Here is a 23329-nt window from a genome sequence, read left to right on the forward strand (position 1 = left end):
TCTTATACCCCATCATCCATTTACCTGCATTTGTTTAATGCACACAGAGCAGCACATGCTGATTTCTTACCCATCTATACTGATGGTTCAAGAACTAACAACACCTCTGTTGGCTGTACTGCTGTGTTTCTTGACATTATTATCTCAATCAGATCCCACCAGACTGCAGTAATTATACAGCAGAGTTACATGCCATTCAGCTTGCACTTGTGCATATAAAAGAAAACTGCTACCAAAAGTGTATAATTTATACAGACTCATTGAGTTCTTTACAGGCTTTCTCCTCTCCTATGTATAATCCTCATCCATTACTTTATGAAATGCTACACCTGCTTCACAAAATGAAAATCCTTAATTTCGATGTTCAGTTCTGCTGGATTCCCAGCCACATCGGAATCAAAGGAAATGGGGCTGCAGATGCAGCTGCTAAATCAGCCCATACCTTCTCCACATACTATTTGACAGTTCCATATACAGATTACAGACAATTTATAAGATCAAAGCTAATTGCTCAGTGGAAGTTAACATGGCAAGAAACATCAACAAACAAATTATATAGCATTAAACCTAAAATTAAACACTGGCATTCTAGTAAATGTACCAAGAGAAGAGAGGAGGTTGTCCTTGCTAGGCTCTGCATAGGTCACAGTCACCTTACCCATTCTCATTTACTGAGAGTTGATGACCCTCCCATATGTGAGAAATGCAACACACATTTCGCTATTCATCATATTCTGGTAGATTGTCAAAAATTTACACGATAGAGGAATGAAATTTTCACCTATCTAACCAAGCCATATACACTCAGGGAAATGCTAGCAGACTCAGGCAAATTGCATGATGTTTTTAATTTTTTAGAAAGAATTAATTTGTACAAACACATTTGACTGTAAATTTGTTTATATGTAAATATTTTTTTTTGCTTAACTTAACTTTTCATCATCATCGAATTCATGACATGTACTCTCAAGGGGGTGTACAGGATATGATAATACTACATGAAAAATTTACATCATTACTAACTTCCTATCTACAATTTTCCTCCAAATCTATTACTTGTCAAGACTCCAATATTATCATTATCAGATCTTATATTTATATCGTCTAAGGCACATTGTACCGTATCAATCCACCTATATCTTGGTCTTCCTCTGGGTCGTTTTCCTGCCAACCTGGCAGAGAACACTTGTTTTGCTAATCTTTCCTCGCCCATTCTGTTTAAGTGACCATACCACCTGAGATTAGCTATGCTAACGCATTCCTGGATGCCGACAATGTCAAGTTCTTTCCTAATATCCTCATTTTTAATCTGATATTGACATTGATGCCATCTGTTCATGCCTCTAATCTTTCTCAGGACTCTTATATCTGCAGTCTCTAGTCTTTGGTCAAGTGTTTTACTTCTGACCCAGCTCTCAGATCCATAAGTTAAAACTGGTTTAAACACTGTCTTGTATACAGCTAATTTAGTGTTCCGGCTAATTTCTCTCTTATTCCATATGAATTTATTCATTTGACTTCCTACCATACCAGCTTTGTTGATTCTGTTGTCTATTTCCATATTTAATTTACCATCTTCACTAAAAATTGTGCCTAAGTAGCAGAAATATTTTACTTGTTCCACAGGTTTTCCATTCACAACACAGTTGACATTTTCATCGATTCTGCCTATTTTCATTGTTTTTTCTTTTTATTACTGACCTTCATACCATATCTATTACAACAGTTATTCAATTTAGTCAGGGAATTCTTCAAACTTGTAGCGGATTTATTTAGAAGTATAACATTGTTTGCATAAAGCAAAGAGCTGACATTAACATCTCCAATTCTGATATCATGTTTAATACCACTTTCCTTCATAATGTGATCCATATAGATAATGAATAACAGAGGGGATAATATACATCCTTGTCTCACACCAAATTTAACATTAAACCATCTTCCTGTACATCCTTCAATTCTAACTGCCGGCTTACAACTCAAATACAGACTAAGTATTGCTTGATATAATGCCTCATTGATACCATACAACTGTAGCGTATTGAATAGCTCCTCTCTTGGCACCTTTTCATATGCCTTTTCCAGATCGACAAAACTTAAATACAGATCTTTGTTATATTCCCATGCTTTCTCGACTATTTGTCATAAAGTGAAGATCTGATCCTGACAGCCTCTATTTGGCCTGAATCCAGCTTGTTCTTCACCAAGCTTTTCTTCCACAATTCTTCTCAAGTTTACTGGCATGAATCTTTCCCAGAACACTCAGAAGCGAAATATCTCTGTAATTCTCACATTCAGTTTTATTTCCCTTTTTATATATGGGCACTATTAGAGCTCTACTCCAGTCATCAGGAATTCGTCCCACTGTCCAGGCTTTCTGGATTATGCAGTGCAGCAACTGTAAGGTTTTTATACCACCATATTTCAGCATTTCTGGTCGAATATCATCTACTCCTGCTGCCTTTCCACATTTCAGGTCTTTGATGGATTTTTCTACTTCAAGTATGGATATGTATTCCTGACTGTATGCCTGTTGAGTGTTTTTTACCACTGTGCTATCACTGCTTGTTTCATTTAGCAATTTTTCAAAGTAATTACTCCAAACTTCAAGGATATGTTTTTCTCCTGTTTTTATGTCACCTTTATCATCTCTAACTCCTTTTACAGCACTCTTTCCTCCATTCCTAAACTTCTCCAACAACCTCCAGAATATTTTACCACCTTCTTGATATTTATTTTCTATATTTTTGCCAAAGTTCTCCGATGACTTTTGTTTAGCTAGTTTTGCACAGTGTTTAGCATTCTTGCATTTGTCTCTGTATTCTCTAAGAGCACAAGCTGACTTATTTGCCAGGAACTTTTGATATGCTTTCTTCTTTTCTTTCACTGCCTCTTTAACTTCCTGTCTCCACCATGAAGTTCTGATTTTTCTATCCTTGCAGACAACCTCACCACATGCCTCTCTGGCAGAATCAAACAACATTTCCTTCAGAGTTTGCCACTGAATCTCCAAGGTTTGATTCCTGTTCTCAAACTCTTTAATTTTTTCTTCAATAATCTTTGTGTATTTTAGTCTACAGTTCACATCTGAGAGCTGCTCAACTTTTATTCTCTTTAAAAACTTTCTTACGTGTTATTCTTTTCAATATGAAATTCAATTTTATCCTGCTAAATAGTGATCACTTCCAATTTCAAATCCTCTGTACACTTTGGTGTCCTGCACCAGGGAGAAAACATCACTATCAACAATAACATAGTCAATGAGACTTCTTATTCCTTGCCTCTTCTCTCCATTTGAATTTGTGCACATTTTTATGTTGGAACATGGTGTTAGTAATAACCAGTCCATGTACTGAGCAGAAATCCAACAGGTATTTACCATTATTATTATCTTTGCTCTTTTCTCCAAATTTTCCCAAAATATTTTTTATATGTCTGACAATCATTTCCTACTCTGCTATTCAGATCCCCAACCAACTTTTTCTTTTTCATTTGTCAGTTGCTTTTTCTAAAGCATCAAAAAATTCCTCCACTTCTACCTTAGTAGAACCTTCTGTGGGACCATAGGCACAAATAAGTCTCATTGTCCAGTTTCCCATTCTCATATTTGCCCACATCACTCTACTTGAGACTGCCTGCCATTCAAGAAGATTAGCCTCATATTTTGTGTTGAATACTATTGCTACTCCTTGATTGTCATTCCCTGAATATTACATTTTGTATTTATTGCTCAGAAAGATCTCACCAGTTTTTGTTTTTTGTTTCAGTCACTCCTGTTATGTCGATCTGGTACTTATCTAATTCCTCAGCTAACTCCATTTCTTTGTCATTCAGGCTTCTTATGTTGATAGTACCGATCTTTAACTCTGGTGATGTTGAGTTGGGGTGTGTGTGTTTTCAGATTTGTTCCAGTAGCTGACTTTTTGCTGTTTGCCCTGGTTCCCTAATTCATTAGTTAAATCTGACTAATTATGTTACCATGGACCTTGACATTTGTATATTTGTATCACCCTGCTGTAATTTTGTTAATATGTAAATACCATGATGCTAAATTTAAATTTTATGCATCAATGCTGTGTAATAATGTTTGTTGTAATCTTTCTAGATGTAGACATTGCTTTCCTTGACTTGTTTTGTATATACATATGTTAACCTATGGTTATCTATTTATGTACTGCTGAAACCTGTGCAGTAATTTTGTTTATATGTAGATACTGCATCACTTAACATACATTTTGTGTATGCATACTTATTTACTACTTTATTTTTCGAATAATCATGTAGTGCTGTAGGACATCTTGCCTATTTGTGTACTTTCTAGTCATTCTGTTTATATGTATTCTAAATTCTGTTTCTACTGCATTGCTAAATTAGTTTTCATCCATGCATATTATATAATAATCCCTTTTTGCCTATTTTTGTACTGCTATAAAGGCATCTATTATAATTTTACATATATATAGATACTGCATTCCTTGGCTTAGTGTTTCGTATATTATGTATTAACTGATATTGTTAACTATTTTTGCACTACTGTAATAATCTCTGACCTTGTGTGTTGCTGTGTCCTCTGCAGCAGTTCTGTTTACCTAGAGATGCTGCTTTGTGAAACTAGGTTCTTGTACAGACATTGTTTGAAATTTTTTTTCTTTAAATGCTAATGTTGTAACCTTTAGTATGGCACAGTATGACCTTTGTAGTTTTTGTGCAAAATAAACTATAAACCAACCAACTCCAAGGTCTCATCTCCTTTACCTCCTCAAAATTTCCCTGTAAAGTGTATACTTTGCATCCCATTGTTGCCTACCAAATTTCAGAATCTTGCACTTGGTAACATTTAATTGACATTTCCAAACTGTTGCCTACTCATACAATCTATTGAAGTCCTCCTGTAAGGCCATAACATTAGCTTGATTCCTCATCACTCTATCCAGTTTTGCATCTGCAAACAGTTGTATATCACCACTTAAAGTTATCCCAATATCATTAATATACTAATCCCAAAACTTGCTGATACCTATCCGATAGCCATTCACCTCTCCATCTCACTAGCTGATCATCCATTCCCATCTTCTTCAGCTTAATGACAACTTGTGGTGTGGCAAACTATCAAATGCCTTTGCAAAAATCTAAGTATACCATTGTACATGCATTCATCACATTGTTATAACAAATTGTCTTAGCAAACCCATGCCAAACAAGCACAAAGAATACCTTTGTTATCAACCCCACTTTTGCATCCTGTATCTCGCAAACCTCTCCAGTACCTTAACTACAACTCTAGATATACAGATTGACCTATAATTTGTTGTCTTAGCTTTATCACAACCTTTGTGAAGTGGAACAATTTTCCTTCCTTCCACTCCTTTGGGATTTGTGCTGTTGCAAGACTTGTTAAACAGGTATGCAAGGCAGATGCTAACTCCCTAGACTGTTTCCTCAAAACACATAGTGATATATCATTAAGTCCTATTGGCTTATTGACATCAAGCTTACTTAATTCCTCATATTCTTCTTGCTTGCTCACCATTAAATCTTCTCTCATTTCATTCTCTACACTTTAGCTTCTGATTTCACACTGAGGATGAAACATCTTGATGAACTGCTCACTGAATACCTTGACATATCCACTGCAGCAGTCACCAATCTCCCACTTAGCTCTTATGCAACTGATTATTACCATTATTCATCTTGTGCTGCCTCCAAAGTGCCTTCATTTCATGCTAAATCCTTTCATTCATCCATTTACACCTCCCTTATTCAACCTTTTGACTTTGGAATACATTCATACAGTGATGCTGTTATATATTTCTTTGTCAGTTCCCAAGCAGCATTTATTTCCTTACTGCTGAACTTCTCATTTCATGCTATAGCTCCAAGCTGTCTACTAAGCTTGTCATAATCACCAGCCTTGTACTTACCCATGTGATCACTTCATGATCGCTCACCAACTGGAGGGAAATGTGAAACTCCACTCACAATTACATCCTTTGATAAACTGATCGGATCCGAAAACTCTCAATCCTCGTGTGCCCTACTTTACATACTGCCAGTGAGATGGTTGCCTCTCAAGAAATGCATTTTCCTTATTCCCAAATGCTATCTCTTCATTCCAGTGTATACCGCCATAATTAAAATCGTCCTTTCCTTGTTCACTAACTGAAATTGCTTATACATTTCTTCATCACCACCCTCTGCATTCCCTGGCCTATAGCAACATCCAACTAAATATCCTTTCCTGTCAACTTCCACCTTACACCACAGGCTCAAGACCATTGCCGCTATTTTCCTCTTTCATGTCTAGCTTATGTGGACGTAGGCTGAAAAGTTCTGATAAGCACCTCAAACAAAAATATTGAAGCAACTGATATAAACACAAGAAAGACCATATCTTAAAACACTTTAACCCTGTGTTTCATCAAATTTTAATAATGTGTTCTTTTTCTTTTAAGATATATAAAAAAACATGTTTTTTTTATATATATTTTATATATCATCAGAGGTTTTGAAAAATTCAAAAACACAGAGGTGTAGGCCATCAAGTTTTTCATGCCACAAGGAAAGTCTGCAACTGAGATTCACCAAACTTTGTGTGAGACTTTAAGGGACTGTGCCTCAGCATATCCAACAGTTGCCAAATGGGTGGCCAAGTTTAAAACTGGGCATCCTGTTTTAAAATTTTAATAATGTGTTCTTTTTCTTTTAAGATATATAAAAAAACATGTTTTTTTTATATATATTTTATATATCATCAGAGGTTTTGAAAAATTCAAAAACACAGAGGTGTAGGCCATCAAGTTTTTCATGCCACAAGGAAAGTCTGCAACTGAGATTCACCAAACTTTGTGTGAGACTTTAAGGGACTGTGCCTCAGCATATCCAACAGTTGCCAAATGGGTGGCCAAGTTTAAAACTGGGCATCCTGAGACAACAGATGACCCTAGGTCAATAAGAGACCTTCCACAGCAATCACACCTGAAAACATTGATGCAGTGCATGCCATGATCCTTGATGGTAGATGAATACTAGCCAAAAACATTACAAAGACTCTTAGGATATCCAGGGAATGAGTTGGGGGTCATTATCCACCAACATCTGGACATGCAGAAACTCTCAGCGAAGTGGGCCCCCAAATATTTGAATTCAACCAAAAGAGAGAGCATGTGCTATCATCTCAAGGGAATTTGGGTTATTTTGAGAAATTTTTTAGCTTGCTTGTATTGTGACTGTTAGAGAAACATAGCTTTATTACTATGATCCAGAGACAAAACAACAGTCATTGTAGTGGAGACACAAAGGTTCTCTGCAGCCAAAGATGTTCCAAACCCAAAAATCAGCTGGGAAGGTTCTTACCATTGTCTTTTGGGATATGAATGGTATAATCCATATCCCAAACAGAGGATTAATAACTACTTAGAAAAAATACAAGAAAATTAAGACATTGAGAAAGAATGGAATAATATAAAAGAAATTATTGCATCAGCAGCATATGAAAGTCTAGGAACACACAAAAAATATCATAAAAATAAAAAAAAATTATATATAATGGGACAATGAAATAAAAAGCTGGCTTTTAAAAGATGGTTAAGTAGCAAAAAAAAAAATGAAATTGAATTTTAAAAAAAGATGCGCACTAGCCAAAAGAGAAACCAGAAAGAGGTACAGAAAAAGCTGGGAAAAATTTGTATCATATCTAGAAAATGATATATACAAAATAAGACCCAGTGCATACAAAATACTAAAACACATGAATGCAAATATAAATTGTAAAATAGATGTAAAAGAATTCTTGGATAACTTTACAGATCTTTGGACAGATGATACTGGCATCAAAAATAATTACACCAGAAACTTACAAAATACCTGAAATGATATAACAATGAAAGAATTAAATGACAACCTGAATAAAATAAAAATGGTAAATCAGCAGGAGAAGATGGGATAAATTCTGAACTGTATAAATTTGCTGGAAAAAAATTTCATCCAAGATTACTAAAATTTTTAAATAAAATATATACAAATGGACAAATACTAATAGAATGGAATACAAGCATAGTGATACCTATATTTAAAAAAGGGGATAAAACAAAACCTGCTAACTACAGAGGTATTAGTTTATTGAATACATGCTACAAAATATATAGCAGAATACTTAATGAAAAACTAAAAATATACAGTGAAAAAATATTATTAGAATGTCAAAATGGATTTAGAACAGGACGCCCTACAGTGGATGTAGCTTTCTGTTTACTTATAGAAAAGAAGATAATTTAATTTGGAAACTCATCTTTTGTTTATAGATTAAGAAAAAGCATTTGACAAAGTAAAAAGATAAATATACCTAATATTTTACTACATGCAATATTGAATATATATATAAAGATAATGAAATAAAAATAAATGAAAAGTTGTCTGAAAAACAATCTATAAACCAAGGAATAAGGCAAGGATGCACTCTGTCTCCAATACTTTTCAATATTTACATTAATGAAATATTAATACAGTGGAACACCTTAAATAATCAAGGTATAGAAATTTTCTGGAATAACAAAATAAATACACTATTATTTGCAGATGATCAGGTAATAATATCAGATAAGACAATTTACAAAGAGCAATATATAATTTTAAATATTATAGTAGAACAGTTTGGAATGAAAATTTCCATAGATAAAAAAAAATGGCATTTTGTGGACAAACTCCAGTTAGAAGCAAAATAGTTATTAATAATAAAATAATAGAACAGATAAATACTTTTATCTTGGATGTGAAATATCATATGAAGGAGAAAAAGTTTACAGATTATAGGCCTGATAGAACACTCAACCCAAATATAGTACAAAAAGAACACACTTGAAAATATACAATACTTTAGCAGTGCCCACATTATTATATGGCAGTGAAATTTGGGCAGCAAACAAACAAAGAATAAAAACAAGTGAAATGAGATTTATGAGAAGAACTGCAAAATACACATTATTAGATCAAAAAAAGGAATGAAGACATTTTAAAAGAACTAAAAACTAAACAATTATAAACAAAAATGGATTGAGCATGTAAACTGAATCGCCAACACCCAACATCCTAAACAAATACTAAAATATAAGCCAATTGGAAAGAGATGGCAGGGTAGACCTCGAAAAAAGATATTGGATGGATAATGAGACCGGAACAGACCAATATGGTCTATACCCGTAATTAGTGTTATGATGATGATGGTGGTGGTGTAATCCTTACCAAGTACTTCAAAAAAGGTGACACTATTACAGCAGCAGTTTATTCTACAGCTCTGAAGGAAAAGACAGGAAACCGAGCAGAGATATGTTGGTTTTGCAGGACAACACACCTGCTTACACTGCTCGTGAAACTGAACAGACAATACACAACTTGGGCTATCAATATCTGCCGCACCCACCGTATTCACCAGACCTGGCCTCATCTGACTATTTCTTATTCCCAAATTTAAAGAAATACTTGAAAGAAACAAAATTTACCACAGATGATGATGTCATATCTGCAGCTGAGGAGTGGCTTGTGTTACAAGGAAAAGACTTTTCTCAGAGGATTGCAAATGATGCAGCAGTGTTGTGTAAGAAGTGTATAATACTTCACAGGGAATATGTAGAATAATGTGTAAGTTGCATGGTTCTACTTCAATTCCTTCATGGTGATTATCACAACTTTTCAGCACATCCTTGTAATTCCCATGCTATCATCAGCAGCATTCCCCTCCCTCCTTATTCATTCTATCCTCACAAAAAAATAAAAAAAAAAAGAAAGAAAAGAAAAGAAAAAAAATCATACATACATCACTGTATTCCTCCTTTTACTTCTATTCCCTTTAGGATATCATCATCATTCAGCCATGTTTCACTTATTCTAACAATTTTGTTAGAATAAAGTCAATCATTGAAACAGTTTCATCTCCTTTATTTCTGATACTTCTGGCATTTGTAAATAAACACAGCAGTCCATTTTTTGATATGTAACCAGTCCTACCCAAGCCACTTTGGTTGCGATTTTCCCACCACACCTGCCCTTGCCCAGTCACTTTTATTGCTGCTTACTACATATACCTGCTCAGTCTCAACTACCCAACTCTCATCTCGATGTATTCCATTTCCATGTTGATAATCTCCATACATACATACATTCACTACTACTCTCAACATCCACTCTCCCTACCGTATCTCCCTGTCCACCTGAGCCTTCCCCACCCCTCTTCCCTATTCTCTTGTCATCTCTCTCTCGCACTACTATCGAGCCTCCGTAGCTCAGTCAGTATAGACGAAGACCTTGGTTCGATTCCTGTCCGGGATGTGAGGAACCTTTATCTGGTGTCTTTCGACTAAAGGTGAGTTAGCTGGTCTCATGTGGAGGTAGAGGGTTTTTCACCCCTCAGAAAAGGCAAGCTGGCCCTGTGAACACACAGATCCACAGTCATAAAATACATAATCCCTCACTAGGAGGGCTCAACCAGTCTTAAGGGACGGTCGAGGAATGGGGAGAATCCCACAAGAATAAATAAACACTATAATTTCCATTGCCAAACACTTCACCTCTTATTTCAGATTGCTTGCTTTCATCACACACACACAGCACTTCCATCTAACAACAATTTCTCCAGTTCACTTACTCCCAAGCCATTCAAAGAAGTCATTTGATTTTCAAATTTTTCTAATAAGGTTTCTCATGATTCAGTGTATTTTTTTTTATTGATATTTTTTAAAGTCAAACAAGTTGCTATAATCAAATTTTTATCTGTTTTTGATGAAAGGTTTTAATTTCATTTTAAATTCCTAAATCCTCCCTTGGCTGAACATTCAAAATAACGCATGTGGCTGGCAATAATGATACTTACATATACAAGTCATAAAACTATATTGCTTTTTATTAATGTAAACCTGCACTTTGATACTACTTCACCAGCAACTGTTTATTCTGCCTAGAAATCTGTTTTATACAGTATAACACAGCTGGAATTGATTTTTCTAGAAATTTTTAAACATTCTATCTACCCTCCCACCATCTCTACTCACTGAAAAGTATTTTTCAAGAAGTGCAAGCTGCAGTTGTTTAAAAGAGATGTTAGTAATGGTTTGTCCTCCATTTAATTCTTGGCTGACTTGTTCATGTAGGTGTTATCTCTGCACAGATGTTGTATTTCCGGTGTAGTTGGTTGAGTGCATTTGTCATCAGTCTGGGAAGTACTACACAGTACTGTATCCCAACTTTCACCTCTTTATCTTACCTTCAGCTTGAAAGCTCTAACATTGGTCTTTCTATCTAATAGACAAATAGTTTAACTACAGAGCCCTTCTGATAAGTAGTTAGCAGGATTGCACAAACCAATTTGCTATTAAAATTATATGCAATTTCTCCCTTCAGTAAATTTGCCAACCTTATATTTGTATAAATCTTTAGTTTGCTTTATGCTGAATAAACATATAAATAAATTTAAAATTTATTAACACTGACAAATGAATAAATTCTCCAAAGTAAATGGAATAATAAGCAAAACATCAAGGTTAGCAGCAGTAGTTATCAAAATAGAAGCAGACTAAGAATGTATAATATTTTATCAAAACATTATATGGCAGTGAAGCATGGACAAAGATAAAAGAATCATTGCAACAGAAATGAAATATGCAAGAAGAACTGTACAGTTGCTATCACAATGGTCTGCTCCTTGTGGCCTAGATTGGTAAGCAAAAAACTGCAGAAACATGATCTCAGTACTAGAACAATTGTACAAAAAATGGTTAATTGATGTTAATGCAGACAAGAGCACTTCAGCATTCATAAGAAGAGTATCCCTGGAGACAAAAGAAAAGAAAATTTTTTCGTGAACAGATTGAAGAAATCCAGAAATACTTTACAGTAAATAATCCTAGAAAATTTTTCCATGAAACTACATGGTAACCAGTAATAAATGTCTCCCCTTTCATTCCAAAAGCCTGATCCATATTTCCCCACACACACTCATTATCATCCCTCTTAACTTCTAATTTCAAGTTGAAATCTCCCATGACTATTGTATATTGACTCTTCATCATGCATATCAAGGATTTAGGCCTAGCATGGCCTGTTCCGACCTTAGAAGTCATCGTTTAAGAGGACGTCCTAGTTTTCTTTTTCCTAATGGCTTGTATTTTAAGACTTGTTTTGGTAATCTTTCTGTTTTCATTCTTTGAACGTGTTCCATCCATTTATGTTTTAATTTTTTCTATTACTGGTTCTTGGTTTAATTCTTTCATAATTTCTTCTGTGATCAAATAGGGTATACTTTGCAGTTTTTCTCATAAACTTCATTTCTGCTGTTGTTAATCTTTGTTTGTCTTTTTGTTTTATTGTCCAGATTTTGCTTCCATACATTGAGACTGGTAGGGCTAATGTAGTGTATACTTTTATTCTGGTTTGTTTTTGAACTAGGTTTGGTTTAAATATAGAGTTAATTATATTGACACTTGTCTTCATCTATTGCTTTTTTCGACATCTTCATAAAATATTTCCATTTCACCATCATCACTTTTGCTTGTTGAGCTGTGTTGAGATTTCCTCTTTTCTTTTAACTACTGATAGTATAATAATGTCCCATAAGTTGCTATATTCTATCCTGAGTTCCCAGTTTTCTTATTTCATCTCTAGGAGCTAGTATTTGTCCATTGTTATTGTTGATTACTGTTTTTTGGTTTTTAGTAGTTTCATGGAAAAGTTTTCTAGGATTATTTACTGTAAAGTATTTCTGGATTTCTTCAATCTGTTCATGAAAAAATTTTCTTCTCTGTTATCTTATTATTTTATTGACCTTGTGCTGCTCTTTGTATCTCAGAGCTGCATGAATATCCATTAGCTTATTAAGCAAAGTGCTTCTATCTTTTTTCTTTTTCTTTACTGCCACTCCACCTTCTTCATTGAACCATTTTTTACTCTGTATTGTACTTTTAATTCCAGTGGAGTTTTCTGCTATCCTTCCAGATGTTTTCAATATTTTTATTCTCTTCCAGTTGTGTATTTTTCAATTTCTGTTTTAATTCACTGTGATATTTTTTCTCTCTTCTGTTATATCTAGTTTGTTAATATTGTATCTCAGTTGATTTGCATGTGCTGAAAAATATTTATTGTTTATTATAACCTTATGAATGGTGCCCATTAGAAACTCAACTCCTTTAAAGCTCTGGATATTCTGAATACAGTTTCCTATATCTTTTACTGATTATGATATGGTCTATTTGATCGAATGTATTGATCATCAGATTTCCATATTTTGCTTGTGTGTGTATATATATATTTATTCTTCCTCATAAACACAGTGCTGTTTATTACTAAATTTATGGATTTGGTCAAATTAATCGATCTTTCTCTATTAATATTTGTCTCTTCATGAAGCCTTTGGTTTCCAATAGTTTTTTTATATATTTCTACTTCTCCAATTTTTACATTGAAATTGCCTAATAAAATGATTATATCCTGCTGGAAAATTTTTTTCCAGGATTAATTACAGTTTATTCTCAAAAATATGACATCATTAAATCCCTGGTGTCTTGAGCACACAAGATTTGTTTTTCCGAAGGATCTCAAGCAAACAGCCCTACTAAATGGATACAATTCAAGAATAATGTAGAAAATAATCAACTCGCCTATACAACAACCTAGTCAAGAAGTCTTCAGAACTTCTGTACCATAAAAACTCATCACTATCTACAAACCTATCAACCAAATTCATAATCTGTTGCCTTCTCCAAAAGACAAATTCTTACCATCAATGGTACCTGGCATATACAAAGCACCATGTTTGTTGTGCAACTTGTCTTACTGCAGACAAATATGATCAGTCAACAAACGCCTCTGAACATCATCAATTTCCTGATACGTACTCCCAAGGGGTGTTCAGGTTACTATGACAACACTACATAAGTAAGTTTACATCATCATTAATCTCCTATCAACAATTTTTCTCCAAATCAGTCTATTACTTTTGAGAACTCCAATATTGCCATATCTAACATTTCATGCTTCTAAGGCACTTCTGACTGAATCAGTCCACCTAGACTTCTTCCTCTGAGTTTCTTTCCTTGTCCTCTTGGCATCAAACACCTGCTTTACTGACCTTTCCTGACACATTCCTGAATCCTAATAATGTCAAGCTCCTTTCTAATATCTTCATTCCTAATATGATTCTGCCATTGATTCCATCAGCTCACTCCCTTATTTTTCTCAGAACTTATCTGTGGTCTCTAATCTTTGATCGAGTGCTTTATTTCTAAAAACTCTCAGATCCATAACTTAAAACTGGTTTAACATCTCTACTGGCCGAGGTGGATAAATAGTGAGACCGAATTACACTTATCCATGTTATTCAATAGGTGTTAAGAATCTTATCCAGATTTAGCTGGACGTCTGAAGACGTCCTGGCCGGTGGGGGGGGGGGGGGGGGGGCGTTAGACACTGTCTTATATACTGCTAGTTTGGTGTTTTAGCTCTTCTTCTTCTTCGCGTTATTCCCGCTTCCTATGCAGGGTCCGCGTGTTACTTAGATGCGACTACTTGTTAGTACTACTCCCAGCCGACCCGTCGCCTGGTCTGCCGCTGGGGGGATATATTTTTGACTGTAGAGGTGTGTGTTCACGGGGCCGGTTTGCCTGTTTTGCGGGGTGAAAAACGCCAGATAAACTGGCGGAAAAAACCCTACTGACCGCGCCCAAGACCGGCTAACTTGGCTATGCCTGAGGAAGATCCTCAAATTCCTCACGGCTACAACGGGAATCGAACTTGGGACACTCCTTCCCCAGTCATATGGTTGCGAAGCGCAAAGCCACTAGGCTAACCGCGCGGTCTAGTTTGGTGTTTTAGCTAATTTCTTTATTTTTATAGATTTATTCAGCTGACTACCCACCATACCAGCTTTTGTTATCTATTTCCAGATTTAACCTGTCGTCTTCACTAAAAACTGTGATGCCTTAAATAGCTGGAATATTTTACTTGTTCTATAGGATCTCCATTCAGAATAAAGCAAGTTTTCTATGCTCCTTCCTATTTTTATAGGTTTGGTCTTTTTATTGTTGATTTTCATGCCAAATTTGTTATAGGAGTTATTCAATATACTTAGAGAATCCTGGAGACTTGCACAAGATGTGTTTAGGAGGACAACTTCATCTGCATAAAGCAAAGGGCTAAGTTGGACATCTATCTCCAATTCTAATATCAGGCCTAATGCCACTTTCTTTCATAATGTGATGAATGAGGGTGTAGATGTTGTACATTGTCTTACCCGTGATTTTACACCTAACCATCTTACTGTATTTCCTTCAATTTTAACTGCTGACTGACAACTTAGTACTAGACTATGTATTGTTCTGTATAATTGTTCCATTCACCCCATATAATTGAAGTGTTTTAAAAAGCTTTTCTCTGGGCACCTTGTCATATGCCTTTTTGATCTACAAAACTCAAGTACAGATCTTTGTCATATTCTCACAATTTCTCAGCTATTTGTCTTAAAGTGAAAATCTGATCTTGACAACCTGTTTGGCCCCTGAACCATGCTTGTTTTTCTCCAAGTTTCTCTACCATAATCTCTTTTTCAAGCATAAATACTTGCATAAATCTTACCTGGAACACTTAATAGAGAAATTCCTCTAATTCTGAAACTCAGCTTTTTTTTGTGGTTGCTACAAGAGCTCTACTACAATCATTAGGAATTATTTGACCTTTTGACCAGGCCATCTGAATTATGCAGTGTACCCAATGCAAAACTTTTATACCTCCATACTTAAGCATCTGCTCCAGTTGCCTTTCCACATTTCTTGTTTTTACCATTATTACTCCTTCCTTTTCTTGGTAATTATTGCCTTAAAATAACATCCTGTACTTATTATTTAGTAAGGTCTCACTCTCACCTGTTTTTTCTCCTTTGTCTGAGTAATGCCAATTATGTCCAGATGGTACTTTTTCAGTTTTTCTGCAAGTTCAATTTCCTTTCCATTAATACTTTTTATATTGATGGTTCCCATCTTCAGTTCTTCTAATGTCAGGTTTATTCTTCTTCTAGATGTTGAATTGGAGCTTGTCCCAGTAACTGACTTTTCACTGTTTGCCCTCATTCACCTTGTTTAACCTGATGATGATGCCTCAGCTAGCATGAAATCTCATCATGTTGTACCATCATATCCATTTTTTTTAAGCCAATGGAGAATTCAGTTTGGTCAGCAAGGTCCCAAATTGCCAGCCCATTGTCGTTCGTTCAGTACCCATAGCATTATACATGTTCGCAAGGATATGTGCTTTGCATTATGGGATACTAAGGCAAGTGATGTGAAGTCATTACCTTCTATATTCAAGTTGCCTCAGTCCTGAAAATACTTCAGATGCAAAATGTGTTTATTTACACCTGGATAAAGGATTAAACCAAGATATGTAATATCTTATTATCTTTAATTTATAGTATAACCAAGTGGAAAAACTTCCAACAATGTACTTCAGTGTTTACACACTCGGTTTCCTAAATCTTAATACTCATCATTTATTTTAAAACATGTAGACTTTAAAAGGTTGCAAATCACCATTACAATTAGGTTTGTGTTATCCCTGTTGTATTAAATATAGTTTGTATCCAAAATTACTGATCTAATATTGCATTTTTCAGAACGAATGTAATCCAGAATCATGTACTCAGATGACAGCAACAGAGCAGTGGATTTTTCTCTGTGCTGCCCATAAAACACCAAAGGAATGTCCAGCAATAGATTATACTCGCCATACACTTGATGGAGCAGCATGTCTACTGAATAGTAATAAATATTTTCCAAGTAGGTGAGTTCAAAATAAAAAAATAAGGTTTTACCTCTAAATCATGTTGCAATAAAAGCTTATTCAGTTTTTTAGATATCTGAAATCATTAATATGAATTCTAATTGTGTGTAGCGTGTATCTTGTTTTTATATAAGTTTATATTTTCTTTCGGTCCCATGAGGACTGCAGATATAGAACCAAACAATACTTGGTTTCTTATAAATCCTATTTGGGTAATGACAGATGGCTAATCCTATGTCCATAATTTGCTCTTTAATATGTGTGTTTTCCAGTTTATGTTTTACAGGAGGTAAAAACCTCTAATTCACTCTGTTGTGAAAAGGCTGAGTTTTTTTTTGCACCAGAAATGGGATTCAAACCCATTTCTTTTCAACTGTCATCATTGCTATAGCTTGCAATGGTGCTTCCATCATCATCATTGCAAGGCATTAATTGCAAACTACAGTTTCTCAGATAACATAAATTGTACAACTACTTTTGATTTTTTATTGCCCTATATTACATTCCTGCATGTACCAACTTGTGTCTGATGAGAGCATCACACATTCTAAAAGGTTTTGAATCATTCTTTGCTTCTAGAAATGATAAATACCTCCTAGTTATTTCAGACAAACAAAGGGGAAAAAAAAATATGGAAACTCGATTCAACTCATCATCCACATAAAATTTCAATTTTTAATAGTTCGGTATCAAGCAAGTTTGTCAATAAATACTTCAAATCTATCAGTACCTGCTAGATTTCACAGTATCATCAAATAATAGTTTAATAGGTGATTAGTTCAATGTCTCACAGTTAATGAAGGCAATTTTTATTTCATTAGTTTCATTAACTAATCAAAGAAAAATTCACTTGACACAAACTGAGATTTTAAATAGTTTCCATTGTACTGTACAATGGAAGACAATTAAGGAAACAAATATCCCTTTCAAAGTAATACTTTCAAGTTCGATCTAGTCGCAACCAAATTCTAAACTCATTCTGCTATCGAATATACAAGTATGAATGCACATGATTAATGTGGATTTGTTACTAATTCTGATCGAATCCCATTTGAAATTCCATTAGAAATAATAGGTTTCAATGACTAAGTGGTGATGCAAATGTTGAAATGGATGTGGAAACATTTGTTTCTACAAAAAGCAGAAGATTAATAGTGGTGAAAAATATCCAGGAAGAAGTGACTATTAATACATTTCAGTATTGGTGAACAAAAAAAGAAAAGAAAAAAATCTAAACTGTAGAGTGACAGCTAGAATAGATAAGCAGAAATGCTCAAATATGGAGGTATAAAATGATATAATGACTACACTCCATAATTCTGAAGGCCAGATTCTAATAACTAGGTTCTCATAGTACTCACTTTAAAAAAATTATAAAAAATATTTATGCAGGATTTTTTGTCATCTTACCATGATAAGAATTTTGCAAGTATAACCGAGAAGAGACTACAAAAGAATTATTCATGAGAATTGGGATAAAGCAATGTGGCAAGACCAAAGTTGTCATCTTTAGGTGGGAGATGAATTTCATTGTCCAATTTCAAATCACTGCCTATTATTGGATGCCTGAAGAAAATTGTCAATTTCAGATATCTACTTTCCAAGAAGTTGTGAGACATATATTATTGAAGATGTAGTCACATGTAATATGTTTTTTAGATTGGGGAAAAAACCTTTTTGTCAGTTTCACTTATGAATATTTATCCCATTGCACATTTAGTGCCATTAGTGAGAAAGGAATGGGATAATTTAGAAACGAAATGCAGTACTTTTTTTTTTTTTTTACCAAGCCATTTCATGCTTCCACTAAGTAAGCTGGTGCTCTCTCTCACTAGTTGATGAGCCATCAGCAACGAAGTTGAATTATTGTTGTGAATTAAACAATAATAAAAATTGAACACAAACTGAAAACACAATAAGCCTTTCTACTCATTTCTTATAATGTTTGCTGTAGTGAGTCGAGTGGTTATGTATAAAATAAATGATAATATATAGAATTCTTTCAACATATATATATATATATATATATATATATATATATATTGTGTGTGTGTGTGTGTGTCATCATCAAATTCCTGCCATGTACCCTCAAGGGGTGTACAGGATATAACAGTACTACATGAAAAATTTACATCATTACTAACTTTCTATCTACAATTTTCCTCCAAATCAGTCTGTTACTTGTCAAGACTCCAACATTATCAGATCTTATATTTCTATCGTCTAAGGCACTTTGTACCGTATCAATCCACCTATATCTTGGTCTTCCTCTGGGTCGTTTTCCTGCCAACCTGGCAGAGAACACTTGTTTTGCTAATCTTTCCTCTCCCATTCTATTTAAGTGACCATACCATCTGAGATTAGCTCTGCTAACGCATTCCTGGATGCTGACAATGTCAAGTTCTTTCCTAATATCCTCATTTTTAATATGATATTGCCATTGATGCCATCTGTTCACGCCTCTAATCTTTCTCAGGACTCGCATATCTGCGGTCTCTAGTCTTTGGTCAAGTGTTTTACTTCTGACCCAACTCTCAGATCCATAAGTTAAAATTGGTTTGAACACAGTCTTGTATACAGCTAATTTAGTGTTCCGACTAATTTCTTTCTTATTCCATATGAATTTATTCAATTGACTTCCCACGATACCAGCTTTGCTGATTCTGTTGTCTATTTCTATATTTAGTTTACCATCTTCAGTAAAAATTGTGCCTAAGTAGCTGAAATGTTTTACTTGTTCCACAGGTTCTCCATTCACAACACAGTTGACATTTTCAATGATTCTGCCTATTTTCATTGTCTTTGTCTTTTTATTGCTGACCTTCATACCATATCTATTACAACAGCTATTCAATTTAGTCAGAGAATCTTGCAGACTTGTAGCGGATTTATTTAGAAGTATAACATCATCCGCATAAAGCAAAGAGCTGACATTAACATCTCCAATTTTGATATCAGGTTTAATACCACATTCCTTCATAATGTGATCCATATAGATAATGAATAACAGAGGGGATAATGTACATCCTTGTCTCACACCAGATTTAAAATTAAACCATCTTCCTGTACTTCCTTCAATTCTAACTGCTGACTCACAACTCAAATAAAGACTAAGTATTGCTTGATATAATGCCCCATTGACACCATATAACTGCAGCGTATTGAATAGCTTCTCTCTTGGCACCTTGTCATATGCCTTTTCCAAATCGACAAAACTTAAATACAGATCTTTGTTATATTCCCATGCTTTCTCGACTATTTGTCGTAAAGTGAAAATCTGATCCTGACAGCCTCTATTTGGCCTGAATCCAGCTTGTTCTTCACCAAGCTTTTCTTCCACAATTCTTCTCAACCGTTTCTCAAGTATACTTGCATAGATCTTGCCAGGAACACTCAGTAGGGAAATACCTCTGTAATTCTCACATTCAGTTTTATTTCCCTTTTTATATATGGGTACTATGAGACCTCTACTCCAATCATCAGGAATTCGTCCCTCTGTCCAGGCTTTCTGAACTATGCAGTGCAGCCACTGTAAGACTCTTATACCACCATACTTCAGCATTTCTGGTCGAATATCATCTACTCCTGCTGCCTTTCCACATTTCAAGCCTTTGATGGCTTTTTCTACTTCAAGTATAGATATGTATTCCTGACTGCATGCCTGGTCAGTGTTTTTTATCACTGTGCTGTCATCACTGCTTGTTTCATTTAGCAGTTTTTCAAAGTAATTACTCCATACTTCAAGGATATCTTTTTCTCCTGTTTTCATTTCACCTTTATCATCTCTAATCCCTTTTACAGCACTCTTTCCTCCATTCCTAAGCTTCTTCAACAACCTCCAGAATATTTTGCCACCTTCTTGATATTTATTTTCTATATTCTTGCCAAAGTCCTCCCATGACTTTTGTTTAGCTAGTTTTACACACTGTTTAGCTTTCTTACATTTGTCTCTGTATTCTGTAAGAGTAAAAGCTGACTTATTTGCAGGAACTTTTGATATGCTTTCTTCTTTTCCTTCACTGCCTCTTTAACTTCCTGTGTCCACCAGGGAGTTCTGATTTTTTTATCCTTGCACACAACCTCACCACATGCCTCTCTGGCAGAATCAAACAACATTTCCTTCAGAGTTTGCCACTGAATCTCCAAGGTTTGATTCCTGTTCTCAAACTCTTTCATTTTCTTTTCAATAATATTTCTGTATTTTAGTCTACAGTTCACATCTGAGAGCTGCTCAACTTTTATTCGCTTTAAAACTTTCTTACATTTCATTCTTTTCAATATGAAATTCAATTTTATCCTGCTCAAGACTAAATAGTGATCACTTCCAATTTCAAATCCTCTGTACACTCTGGTGTCCTGCACCAGGGAGAAAACATCACTATCAACAATAACATAGTCAATGAGACTTTTCTTATTCCTAGCCTCTTCTCTCCATGTGAATTTGTGCACATTTTTATGTTGGAACATGGTGTTAGTAATAACCAGTCCATGTCCTGAGCAGAAATCCAACAGATATTTGCCATTATTATTAGCATTGCTCTTTTCTCCAAATTTTCCCAAATTATTTTTGTATGTCTCACAATCATTTCCTACTCTACTATTTAGATCCCCAACAAGGACCAACTTTTCCTTTTTCATTGTGTCAGTTGCTTTTTCTAAAGCCTCAAAAAATTCCTCCACTTCTACCTTAGTAGAACCTTCTGTGGGACCATAGGCACAAATAAGTCTCATTGTCCAGTTCCCCATTCTCATATTTGCCCACATTACTCTACTTGAGACTGACTGCCATTCAAGAAGATTAGCCTCGTATTTTGTGTTGAATACTATGGCTACTGTGTGTGTTAAATAAAGGTAACAAGCATTTCAGAGTAACTCATTTCATCCTCAATATGCACATAAAACTAAGTTTAAATTACAAAAGTGATTTTTACTATAATTTGCTATCAGTTCTAGACCAAGCAACGCACAACAGTGTGCCTTCATAACTGTTAAAATCCAATTAACTAGAACTTTCTTATGATTACAATATGCAATGACTATAACAGTTCATAATGCTGGTTTGCCAAGTGAGGGCAATGTCTGCTGTCTGTTGAATAGGTCACATGGTTTGAATTTAATTGTCTGGTGTGAGAGGCTCGAAGTAGCTTGAAAAATTGTTTGGCATCTAGAGCAGGGTTTCTGGATTTTCTAACCTTGACCACCCATGGTGCTAGTGGATGTTAGGGTGGGATTCAGATTAAAAATAGTTTTTTTTAAAGCCAGAAAGAGGTTTGAAGAAAAAAATTAACACGTAGTTCATGTTACCATATTTACTTGAATATAACTCGCACTTTTTCCCTAAATTAAAGTTAAAAAATCATGTTGTGAGATATATACAGGGATTTTCAGAAAATTGCTCACATTATTTATAAAATGAATGCATTTAAATTTTAATTTTCAACGTTATTTACACGATCGGCCGTTCACCTTCATCAAGCAATATATTTGATCTTTAACGACAATGCTTCTGTAATTCAGTTAAAACAGTTTCATTATTGCTTATCCTTTTATCATTTCTGTTTATGTCAATATCGCACATTAAACTCAGTCACTGTAAACTCGCACCCTGCTGCTTGATTGCTATGTTTTTCTGCAAAATGAATAACTTTGAGTTTAAACCAGCACTGTAACTTGTACGTTTCTCCATATTTCAAGCAAATATTACAGTAATTTACAAGACTTGAGATACGTTATGAACAGTCCTTCACAAATCACTTCTCATTAGTCATTTGTTTGAATATGTTTGAATGGAGTGCGAAACAAACAGGCCAGTAGGGATAGCGCAGCTATGAAAACTTGTATATGATTGATGCAGTATTAACAAAAGAACACATAACTCAACGACAAAGAATCCCATGATTGTTGAGTTGAAATATTCTCTTCAACTGAATTCCAAAATATCTGAAACTGCCATAACAACATTCACTATCTATTTCTTAAGTTTTAAACTTTTTTCGTGTGTGAGGTGAGGTATATGTGAAACGTTTTAATTTCTTTTTTCATGAAGTAAAATCAGGGGTGCAAGATATGCATGAGGGTGAGTTATATTCGAGTAAATATAAGTTGCTAACCACTCCTCTTTCCTCTCCCATTCTGTTTGTGACCATACCACTTTAGATTAATCATGCTCACATTCTTGAATGCTGCCGTCAAGTTCCTTCCTTTATATAAATATATGAAGTAATATCTTCGTTTTTAATATGATTCTGCCATTGATGCCTTCTGTTCAGGCATCAATGGCAGAATTTTTTTTCATAACTCTCAGATCCATAACTTAAAACTGGTTTGAACACTGTCCTGTACTCAGCTAGTTTAGTGTTTTGACTAATTTCACTTATTCCAGATAAATTGATTCAACTGTCTCCCCACTGTACTAACTTTGCTTATTCTGTTGCCTATTTCCAAATTTAATTTGCCATCTTCACTGAAAACTCTGCCTAAATAGCTGAAATATTTTACTTGTTCTATAATTTCTCCA

The 23329-nt window shown here is 34.7% G+C and overlaps 1 protein-coding gene across 2 annotated transcripts in view; it reads left to right on the forward strand.

Moving 5' to 3' along the window:
* Mob4 (MOB kinase activator 4) overlaps positions 1-23329 on the forward strand; it is a 132461-nt gene that overhangs the window by 74380 nt on the left and 34752 nt on the right. For both annotated transcript variants that reach the window (XM_090394130.1, XM_090394129.1), the window contains exon 5: positions 16646-16812. In XM_090394130.1, the coding sequence (XP_090250256.1) occupies positions 16646-16812 (167 nt within the window). The remainder of the gene's footprint in view (positions 1-16645; positions 16813-23329) is intronic.

Source organism: Typopeltis vanoorti, chromosome 6, assembly GCF_054136105.1.
Source record: "Typopeltis vanoorti isolate ZY-2024b chromosome 6, IOZ_Tvanoo_1.0, whole genome shotgun sequence".
NCBI classification, from domain to species: Eukaryota; Metazoa; Arthropoda; class Arachnida; order Uropygi; family Thelyphonidae; genus Typopeltis; species Typopeltis vanoorti.